This window comes from Sinocyclocheilus anshuiensis, unplaced genomic scaffold, assembly GCF_001515605.1.
Source record: "Sinocyclocheilus anshuiensis isolate Anshui unplaced genomic scaffold, SAMN03320099.WGS_v1.1 scaffold661, whole genome shotgun sequence".
In the NCBI taxonomy this organism is placed as follows: domain Eukaryota; kingdom Metazoa; phylum Chordata; class Actinopteri; order Cypriniformes; family Cyprinidae; genus Sinocyclocheilus; species Sinocyclocheilus anshuiensis.
In genome coordinates, this window is record NW_015536491.1 from 303669 (window position 1) to 315918 (window position 12250).

At 44.7% G+C, this 12250-nt stretch overlaps 1 protein-coding gene and 1 pseudogene across 1 annotated transcript in view; one reads left to right on the top strand and one right to left on the bottom strand.

Annotated features, from left to right (window-relative positions):
* LOC107685417 (UBX domain-containing protein 4-like) overlaps positions 1 to 8979 on the top strand; it is a 17053-nt gene extending 8074 nt beyond the window's left edge. The window contains exons 9-13 of the mRNA XM_016481993.1: positions 284 to 411; positions 966 to 1068; positions 1168 to 1299; positions 5556 to 5764; positions 8323 to 8979. Of these exons, the coding sequence (XP_016337479.1) occupies positions 284 to 411; positions 966 to 1068; positions 1168 to 1299; positions 5556 to 5764; positions 8323 to 8461 (711 nt within the window). The 3' untranslated portion in view covers positions 8462 to 8979. The remainder of the gene's footprint in view (positions 1 to 283; positions 412 to 965; positions 1069 to 1167; positions 1300 to 5555; positions 5765 to 8322) is intronic.
* A 724-nt stretch (positions 8980 to 9703) lies between these two features.
* The window catches only part of LOC107685464 (poly [ADP-ribose] polymerase 14-like), a 10024-nt pseudogene continuing 7477 nt past the window's right edge, over positions 9704 to 12250 (bottom strand).

Here is a 12250-nt window from a genome sequence, read left to right on the forward strand (position 1 = left end):
TACAGAACTGCACTCTAACGCTAATTTGCCCTCTTCAGTAAATCTGGGGCCGGTTGCATAAACTATTTAGACTAGTCTTAAAAAGTAACTTTTTAAATTCCGTTATGAAAAGGTAGATTGGTTTTATTTGTATTGGAAAAGTAAGACTGGTTACACCTTGGCAGCTGCTAGGTGGTCAAACTAGTTCTTAAGACAGTCTTAACATGATGGCTGAGTTTATGCCCCTGGCCCCTGGCTCCTGGTGTGTTTCTGGATCTGGATGATGAGACTGTTTCGTCCGCAGGACCGCGCAGACAGAGCGGCGCGTTACGCTCAGACTCAGCTGGACGCAGAGACGGCTCGGATCGCAGCGCTGCAGGCCAGAGCCACAGAACAGGAGGCGCGGAGAGACGCTGCGCAGCGAGAGAGGAGGTGACGCTCGATGTGTGCAGATCCTGCGGGACTGTGCTGTTCTCATCACTGTAGCGACAAATAATGCTGCGATGCAGTCCAGCGCTGCTCTTTGGCCACTACACACTAAATCTTAAGTAAAGAATTGTCTTGCAATTGAAGTGAAAGAGGCTTCAAGCGTTAATTTTTTAAAAGGCGAGTTAAAGTTAAATGATTTATATAGTTATTGTGTGAAATCATATTGCCAGTGTTTGTTTCATGCTCCTATTTTATCTTGTGAAGCATGTATCTCGCGTATGAAAAGTGCTGTACAATTAGAACTTCCCTAATAGGCATCCCTAATAAGTATTTCTGGACTCTGGCTTAAAATAAATCTGCATGAATTAAATTCAGTACAACAAATGCTAGCATTATGCACTTTACAGTAAGGCTTTATTTTCTTTAGGCACAACAGAACAGAATAACAGAATAGAGCTGATTGTGGTTTTGTGGGACTGAATTAATTGAATGCTGATGAGCAGGTTTCTGCACTGATGATCATTAGTCTTGACGATGTTTTCCTCTGCTGGTCGCAGTGCGTTTGCCAGGATTCAGTTCCGTCTGCCTGACGGCTCGTCCTTCACAAACCAGTTCCCGTCACAGACGTGTCTGCAGGAGGCCCGGCAGTTCGCCGCTCAGGTCAGCGTCCGCGATATGACTTTATTAATAACTTTATAATGGTCGTGTCAGAAGCTCTACACAGGCATGTGACGCTCATGAGTCTGTGTCTTCATGCAGGAGGTGGGGAACCGATACGGTCAGTTCTCTCTGGCCACCATGTTCCCCCGGAGAGAGTTCACAGCTGAAGATCTGCAGAAATCACTGCTGGAGCTGGAACTGACCCCCAGTGCCTCCATCGTGCTTCTTCCTGTGAGACTCACACACACACACACACACTCTCTCTCTCACACACACACATGTCTGGTTTGCTATCCTTGTGGGGACATTCCATAGGCGTAATGGTTTTTCTACTGTACAGAGCTTATATTCTATTGCCCTACACCAACACCTACCCCTTACAGGAAACTTTGTGCAGTTTTAGATTTTCAAAAAGCTTAATTCTGTGTGATTTATTAGCTAGTTTACCCATACCTCAATTTAGGTCCCCACCGTGACACGAGGCCCCTTGAGTCTGTGTGTATTCAGGTTTAAGTCCCTATCAGAATAAATAAACCTGTATATACACACACGCTCGCACACTCACACACACTCACACTTACTCACTCTCGCTCACTCACTCACTCACACTCGCACACACGCTCGCACACTCACACACACATCTGCACTCTCAAACATACTCGCACTCACATTCACTCACACACGCACACACACTCGCACACACACACACACACTCGCACACACTCACACTCTCACTCACACGCTCGCACACACACACACACACACACTCACACTCTCTCACACACACTCGCACTCACACATGCTCGCACACACACTCACACTCTCACACACACGCTCGCACACTCTCTCTCTCTCTCTCTCTCACTCACACACACACACACACACACTCACACACACTCACACTCTCTCACACACATTCACACTCACTCACACCTACTCACCCTCACTCACACTCACACACACGCTCGCACACTCTCTCTCTCACACACACACACACACACTCACACACACTCACTCACACCTACTCACACTCACTCTCACACGCTCACACACTCTCACACGCTCACACACTCTCTCACACACTCACACTTGCACACACTCACTCACACTTACACACGCTCGCACTCTCACACGCTCGCACTTACACACACTCACACTCTCACACTCACTCACACACACACTCGCACAATCTCTCACACACATTCACACTCTCTCACACACATTCACTCTCTCACACGCACTCACACTTGCACACACTCACACTCTGTCACACACGCTCTCACACTCACACTCTCTAACACACTCACACTTGCACACACTCGCTCGCACACTCACACACACTCACACTCTCTCACACACATTCACTCACTCACACCTACTCACCCTCACTCACACTCTCACACACACACTCACACTCTCTAACACACTCACACTTGCACACACTCACTCACACACGCTCGCACTCTCACACACGCTCGCACTCTCACACGCTCGCAAACACACTCACACTCTCACACTCACTCACACACACGCTCGCACACACTCTCACTCACACTCACTCACACCTACTCGCACTCACACTCTCTCACACACACTCACTCACACCTACTCACACTCACTCACACGCTCGCACACTCACACACACATTTGCACTCTCACACACACTCGCACTTTCACACACACTCACTCACACACACGCTCACACTCTCACACTCACTCAAACACGCTCGCACACTCACACACGCTCGCGCACACACACACGCTCGCGCACACACACACGCTCGCGCACACACACACGCTCGCGCACACACACACGCTCGCGCACACACACACGCTCGCGCACACACACACGCTCGCGCACACACACACGCTCGCGCACACACACACGCTCGCGCACACACACACGCTCGCGCACACACACACGCTCGCGCACACACACACGCTCGCGCACACACACACGCTCGCGCACACACACACGCTCGCGCACACACACACGCTCGCGCACACACACACGCTCGCGCACACACACACGCTCGCGCACACACACACGCTCGCGCACACACACACGCTCGCGCACACACACACGCTCGCGCACACACACACGCTCGCGCACACACACACGCTCGCGCACACACACACGCTCGCGCACACACACACGCTCGCGCACACACACACGCTCGCGCACACACACACGCTCGCGCACACACACACGCTCGCGCACACACACACGCTCGCGCACACACACACGCTCGCACACACACTCACACTCTCTCACACACTTGCACACACTCACTCACACACACTCGCGCACACACACACGCTCGCGCACACACACACGCTCGCGCACACACACACGCTCGCACACACACACACGCTCGCACACTTACACACACTCACACATGCTCACACTCTCTCACACACACTCACACTCTAACACACTCACACTTGCACACACTCGCTCGCACACTCACACATGCTCGCACACGCTCACACTCTCTCACACACTCACACTCTCTAACACTCGCACTTGCACACACACGCTTGCACACTCACACACACACTCACACACGCTCACACTCTCTCACACACACTCACACTCTCTAGCACACTCACACTTGCACACACTCGCTCGCACACTCACACACGCTCGCACACGCACTCACACTAACACACTCACACTTCCACACTCTCTAACACACTTGCACACACTCACTCACACATGCTCGCACACTCACACACGCTCGCGCACACACACACACACGCTCTCACACACACACTCACACTCTCTCACACACACTCACACTCTCTCACACCTACTCACACTCACTCACACATGCTTGCTCACTCTCACACACACTCACACTCTCTCACACACACTCACACTCTCTCACACCTACTCACACTCACTCACACATGCTTGCTCACTCTCACACACACTCACACTCTCTCACACACAGTCACTCTCTAACACACTCACACTTGCACACACTCACTCACACACGCTCGCACTCTCTCACACACACGCTCACATGACCTCAGATGATGCCAACCCTGAAACAACATACAGAACTACCACATTTTGCTATAAGTTTGATTGCATCATATAATAATTGCTGTTAATAGTGTTCATCGTCTGTTTTATTACGTCTTAAATTGATTTTTCCGTACTGCTGGTTCGTCTGGTCAGAGGAGAACTGGCCCCCCGACTGAGCCTGGTTTCTCCCAAGGTTTTTTCTCCATTCTGTCACCGATGGAGTTTTGGTTCCTTGCCGCTGTCGCCTCTGGCTTGCTTAGTTGGGGACACTTCATTTCCAGCGATACCGTTGACTTGATTGCAAAGATACTATTTAAAATGAGCTGGATGTTGACATCACTGAATTCAATGATGAACTGTCTTTAACTGAAAAATTTGTTTACTATTGTCATTTTGCATTATTGACACACTATTTTCCTAATTAATGCTGTTCAGTTGCTTTGACACAATCTGTATTGTTAAAAGCGCTATATAAATAAAGGTGACTTGACTTGACTTGACATGCTCGCACACTCTCACACACACACGCTCGCACACTCTCTCTCACACACACACTCACTCACACACTCTCACACTCATATACATGCTCACATAGACATCACTCAAACAATAACAAGTCATGTTTTCTCTAAAATTTATTTTTATTTTTTTGTCAGACACCACTGATTTATGCAGTGATGAATAGGGCTGCACGATTAATCGAAATGAAATCGCAATCGATATTAGTCAAAAGCTGATAAGTCATGCGCATCTTGTCAGTGAAGCAGGGTTCTGTGATCAGTAGTAAATCTCTATCTGAAGGCCAGAGAAACTCCAAATACACGCCGCAGAAGAAACCCAGGCAATCCCTACAGCGCTAGCTGAATAAACAGAAGATTGAACTGCTTTCATTGATTCAACGTGACTAATAAACACACGACTACGACAATATATGATTTATCGGAGTTCTTTTTATTATAATTTCCATTATAATAAAGTACATTTATAATGCAATGCTAAGTGAGTTTGGAATAAAAACATGTTATAAAATGTGGTATTTTGTGGGACAAGAGGTTCATAAATGCTTCTCATGTTTGGAAAGATGTTTGACCCATGTTGCTTTTCCAAATGCACGTTATAAACTACTCAAACGACTCAAAAGATACGCACGACAATCGCATTCTATTAATCATGCAGCCCTAGTGATAAAAAGAGAAACTCAAAATCTTCTCTGTAAAAATCTTTAACTCGAATATGACAACAAAATCACACAAGAATTTTGATCCTGGCTTCATCCAAAGTTCAGTTTTATGTTCTCAATGTATGCAAATTAATGAATATTAGACAATGCCTCATTTGCATGTTTAATTTAAAATGCATAACATTTCAGAAAGCTTGTGATGATAAGCTGTGTAGGGTTGTGGTGATGTAGTCACATGACGCGTGAATGCTGTCGTGTGATTGGTCCCTGCAGCAGTCCAGCAGTGCTGTGGTGCGCTCGTCTGCGTCCGGAGGCGTCTGGGCGGCGCTGGGGTCACTGCTGTACCCGCTGCTGTCCGTCTGGAGGTTCATCAGCGGATTCCTGTTCAGCAGCGCTCCTCCTGCTCCTGCTCCTGCTCCTGCTCCTGCTCCACCCACTGCCCAGAACGCATTCGGCTCCGGCGCCGCCGCAGAACCAAAGAGGTGCGTCGGTGTGTCTGTGACCTCTCTGTGACTCCAGTTACCTCACATTAAAGGGGTCATGAACTGCCTCTGTTTATTTTGCACTGTTCTCTGAGCTCCACTTATAATGTTATCAAGATTTTTACATCAAAAAACATCATCATTTAGACGTAATGGGCTATTTTCTGTGCTGTTTTTAACCCCCTCATCAGAACGCTCTGTTTGAATAGGAGTGGAGGATTGTAGACTCGGAAGTAAACGCCCACTGCTGTGATTGGCTAAGAGTCCGTCTTTTAGTTTCAGTGTTTCTGAAAATCCCACGTCGAACTGTGCCTTGTTTGTAAACGAATCTGCGATAAAAATGAAGTGAACAAAGGACTGAGTTCTTACTGACGGGGTCTGGAACTTAATTAAAAATAAAGTTCATTCACTCTTTCTTAACGCTGGGATCAGAAGGAAGGCGATCAGCGTAGAATCGGGGCTAAACAGACAGTGATGTAGAATCGGTGGGCGGGGCTAAACAGGCAGTAGGCTTGTTTGAGATGCAACTCCGGACAGTTCTGCCCTCTCGAAGTGGAGCAGATAACAACGAGATCAAAGGCAGATATCGCGTTATTCACACTCACGTGCTGTGTTGCTAATTAACATGATATAATTTCAGTTCTGTTGCTTTTATATAAAAAATAAATATGATGAACAAGACACTCAAAAGTGCTTGCTATTTAATTCCATGCGAAAGGTGTATTTATCATCCATTTTTACTTTAATACAAACATGTATTTTAGAGTTTTATAGAAATATGACAACAATCGCATAACTCACACAGAGATCGCACTGTCACAGTGTTTGGGAACATTCATGCATAATTTAAATACATAATCGCATGGAACCAGATAAAAATTACAAAATTTTAGAAGAGAACGCAGCATCACGGTTGTCTGGACTAATGAGCATAAAGCTGTGTCTTCAGTCAGTCGTTTCCCATCATGCTTTTGGTCAGTGCAGTCGGTGGAGAGCAATCCAACACAGTCGCCTCGCTGTCGCGAGAGTTTTTTGGCACACGTCAGCATGACATCAGAGCAAGTCGGACGTAACTCGGACACTTTTCTAACTGGCATGCATCTCGCGGTGATCACCGGTGATCGGTTCTGCGCAGATTTTGCTCATTTCAAACAAGCCTAGTGATATCGATCATCTTCTGTGGAGGCGGTGCTTATCCACACTATTACATCATAGAGTCGAACATTCCACGAACTGTGGTTTTGGCAGATCGGCTTCAACATAAGCTGTTTTCAGACTAGTCGAGTCACCTTTATACCTTATACTACCAAGAAAGTTTTAAGTTCGGAAAGTTACAGGATGTTTTTATAGTGCAATGACCTCTTACAGTCAGGTCCATATATATTTGGACACGGCACAATTTTTATTATTTTAGCTGCTGACCAAAACATATTCAAGTTACATTTATATCATATGAATATGGGCTTAAAGTACACCCTGTGAGCAAACACAGAGGCTTCACCACAAGCTGCAAACAAGGCCAGATTAGACTTCGCCAAAAAAACATCTAAAAAAAGCCAGAGCACTTCTGGAAAAGCATTCTTTGGACGGCAGAAATAAAGATCAAGCTGTACCAGAACGACGGAAAGAAAGAGTCTGGAGAAGGCTTGGAGCAGCTCCTGATCAAAGCACACACATCATCTGTGAAACACGGAGCAGTGTGATGCATGAGCGTGCATGGCTTCAGTGGCTCTGGGTTACTGCTGTTTAGTGATGATGAGACAGAAGCAGCCGGATGAACTCTGAAGGGTATAGAGATATACTCTCTGCTCAGATTCAGCCAAATGCAGCAAAGCTGATTGAGCGGCGCTTCATAGTACACATGAACAATGACCCAAAACATACAGCAAAAGCAACCCAGGAGTTTCTGAAGGTAAAAAAGTGGAATATTCTGCGATGGCCGAGTCAATCTCCTGATCTCAGCATGCATTTCACTCGCTGAAGACAACGCTAAAGACAGAAAGAGCCACCAACACACAACAGCTGCAGTAAAGGCCTGGCAAAGCATCACAAAGAAGAAACCCAGTCTCTGCTGATGTCCATGAGCTCCAGACGTAAGGCAGTCATTGCCTGCAAAGGATTTGCAACAAAATATCAAAAATGTTTTAGACAATTTTTTATTTATGATTACATTTATTTGTCCAATTACATTTGAGCCTCTGAAAATGGGGGGACTGTGTATAAAAATGGTTGTAAATCCTAAGCATTTTATGTTATATTTGTGTTCAAGCCCTTGAATTAAAGCTTAAAGTCTGCACTTCAGTCACATCTTTGTTTAATTTTAATTCTATTCTGGTGGCATACAGAGCTGAAATTATAAACATTGTGCGAGTGTCCAAATATATGTGGACCTAACTGTATATGTCAAAAGATCAAGGGAATTTTGGTTTCTAAGTTCATGACCCCTTTATGTGTAATCACATTGTGACTCACTGTGAACTCACAAACTTGATTTTTCTAGACACTGACTATTTTGTGTCATTGAGATACAGAATAATTTCTGCTGTTTTCCGCTCCAGAGATGCGGTTCGTAAGAGGGTTCTTGAGAAGAGGCCTGAGGACTTCAAGAAAGATGGGAAAATATACCGGCTACGGACTCAAGAAGACAACGAGGACGACAACAACACGTGGAATGGGAACTCCACGCAGCAGATGTAGCGTGGCCAGCTTCTGTGCTTTGAGTGTGTGTCAGTCTTAACGGTGGGTTGATCATTTAGGGCTGATTTCCTCCCCTTCCCTCCGGCTCCACCGCATGGGTAAATCAGATCAGGTTAGCTAACTCGCTTTAACAGACACTTCAGCCAGGACAACTCCAGGCTGGAGAAACACAGGTTCCAGGCTTTGATGCATCTGTTATCGCCAGCATTGATTTAATACAGTGACCGCCGCTGTGAATGCAGTCTGTTGTGAATATCCGAGGGTTTGTGGTGTTTTATATGGTGGTTTAACCCCACAGCGTCATAAACCGCCTCGGCAACAGAATGTCTTTCTACTAGTTTGAGCACAGATGCTACTTGATCCTTTAACGATAGAATAAAATGTTTTTCAACGAAACGCTTCGACTGCAGTCATTCTTCTCTTTTGATTTTGTGCTTCTGTTTAATCTTCTAGAACTGTCTGTGTGTTTTCATTAATGCGTACAAATTTATTAATCATGTGACAATCGTTTGCAAAAATTCATCCGGTTACTATTATCTGTTGTACTCAGTATGATCATGTTTTGTAATTCATATTAAAGGTAAAAGTATTTTGGGTTCTCATTCTTTGACTGTATCATTTGTGCGGTTTCTTTAAGAGTTATGAGTTCTGCTTCAGGACGATGCTCACCTCACAGAGATCAGAAGGTCAGTCGAGGCAGATTACAAATGTGTTTATTAGCATTATACATTTTCAGATAGAAGCAAACATTTGTGTATCAAAGTTTCATACGCTCAGAATGAAGTGCAGCTCATTCTCCGGTAGGGCTGTCAACTGATTAATGAACAAAAATAATGCAGTAAAAATGATACTCATAATGCTCCTCTTTTAGTAATGGGAAACGCTTTTTAAAAACAAAGCACGAGAGCATGTGGCAGTGGGTGATGAAAGCATAACAGAGGTCAGTGATGGTTGATTATAAGACTATATTCACTTCTAAAGACCACTTGTCGGTTCAGTGATTTACTCGTGTCACACAGACCGTTCACATGAATATGAAAATTATGTTCCAAACCTGTGAGTTTCTTTCTTCTATTGACCACAGAAGAAGATATTTTGAAGAATGCTGGTGACCAAACAGTTGCTGGTCTCCATTGACTTCCATAGCATGGGCAAAAACTACTATGGAAGTCAATGGGGACTAGCAACTGTTTTGGAATAACATGAGGGTGAGTAAATGATGACCATTTTCATTTTTGGGTGAACTGTCCCTTTAAATATCTTTTATTTTTTTATCTTTTCTCAGCAAATATAGTATCATGTAATTAATAAAGTGATTTTTGGCAGCTGACAGCCCTACTGAAGAAAGTCATGCGTGAAAACATTCGTTCATGTGTTTGTCATGGTAATATCCTGAAGACTCTCCCATCTGTCAGCAGCATTCAGGGCCAGTGTGTGTTTGTAGAGTTTGCTGGAGGGCTATATGGATTTGAAGGTGATGAGGTACTCTTGATACGCTCCCGCGTCACAGAACACCACGAAGATGAACTGGTTCTGGAGGCTGTCCACAGCGCAGTCGTGCAGTCCGGCCCGCGGGTCTGCAGGGTTGATCGGATCCGGCTCCTTCATTCCTTCTCTGCTTTTACACAGCGAGCCCGTCACCACTCGCGCTCGGTAGATGTACTTCAGCCCTTTGTCGTCTGGGTTGGAATACTTGTCCTGGCAGGAGTACCAGGCCTCTTTAGCGAAGTAGGTGCCTTCGCCGTGATAGACCACTTCAGAACAGAGCACATGCGACAGGTCAGTATCGTGAAGCTGCAAGAAACGGGCAGTTACGGGTCAAATGTGACGTACCGTTTCTCCCACAGAAGCTGCGGTTGAAGCCGTTCTTGTTGATTTTCTGGCATATCTCTTTGGTCGTTCTGTGATAAAGCTGGCACTCGTTTCTCAGTTTGGGGTATTTCTTATCCACGGCCTGTTTCAGCACACAGTATCTCTGCCACTGCGACTGACTCTGAATCCTGTCGATCTGGAATCATTTCAGACATTGTTAAACACGAGCCTAAAGTCAACACGGAACAGCGTAAAGTCGACATGAAATCAGAATCATCTCTTAATTTCTTAACTCTCATTAGTGCATGTTATTCCAATTGTTAAAACTCTTGCTTGACCACCTTCTTTAGCTGACATCATCAGTCCCTCTTATTTATAACCATCCAATTAATGCATCATGGGAGAAAAAAAAAGTTCCTGTTTTTCTCATTGAATATTCTGCTTTTTATGCATTTATCCAAACATTGCATTGAATCTATACATTGTTTTTAAACAATTTGTGCATTCCCTGATAATTTAACCCATGTTTTTGCTGTACTTTGAGTTACAAGAATGCTTAATTTCCATATTCTGAATTAAGTCACATTAGGGACGTAGAATGAGTTGTGATTGCCCTTGACTTTAAGTACTGACGCTTGTGTTCTAACGTCTAATGTCTGGTCATGTCTAAGTTATTTTACCTGTTGAACCTGGACAGGGTTCACATCACGGTGTATGCTGGATTTCAGAAAGGCTGTTTCTATGTTCTTGTATTCCACCGTATCTGATTGTAATGTGATTATTTCTAAATCCCGTCCATCCATTTTGGTCCATGTTGGAGGGGGATGAATGATTGCTGAGAAACAAACAAGCAAAGTTACAGAAAGAACAGTTTCTGTCATCATATATCTTCAGACAACTTACTGTCTGTCTGATGCTTACGACATCAGATGGTCAGTGAGGTGCTTTCTCTACCACCCCCTATATGCCTTGAGAACAGATTTGAAGCATTAATGAATGTGGGTGAGGAATCCCCAAGTGTGATTGAACATGGATCTTATCGGCCAGCAGATAGCACCGCTACTAACAGGCGCTCAAGGTCGAGCACAAGACTGCAAATCAAATCATCATCCATGTGGGGAAGAATGATATTCGGAAAGAGCAGTCAGAACTCCTTAAGGACTTCAGTGAACTCTTTGAAACACTTTGATGACTTAAAGTTCAGTCGTTCATCAGTGGACCACTCCCAGCAAGAGGAATTAATATGTTTTCACAGTTGCTTGGGCTGAACACATGGCTACAACGATCTTGCAATATAAAAGGAGTCAACTTCATCGACAATTTCAATTTTTTCTGGGGCCATAGACAACTGTTTAAACTGGATGGCCTCCACCCAAACAAACTTGGTGCAAGAATGCTAAAGGACAACATCTACTTCTCCCTCCGTCATCCATCAGTAGTGTGTGCCAAACTACTCAACCTGAATGGCACACACACACCTGGACAGAGTATGAATTATCCCTCTCTCCAGCATCAATCAGAAGAAATTGACAGCAGAATTTTGGAAGAAATAGTACAGAAGCTTAAATCGTCAACCTGCTATCTTGACACACTTCCCACATATTTTTTCAAAAGTGTGCTTAACTGTTTAGAAGCAGATCTCTTAGAAGTGGTGAACGCCTCACTTTTTCTGGGATGTTTCCAAACTCCCTGAAAACTGCAGTTGTTAAGCCCCTCCTGAACAAGAGCAATCTTGATAACAACATTTTGAGCAATTATAGACCAATATCAAATCTTCCTTTTATGGGCAAGATTATTGAAAAGGTAGTTTTTAATCAGCTGAACAAATACTTAAACTCAAATGGATACCTGGACAATTTTCAATCTGGTTTCCGACCGCATCACAGCACAGAGACAGCACTCATTAAGATAATAAATTATATTTGCTTAAATTCTGATTCTGGAAGAATATCAGTGCTGGTACTACTAGATCTACAT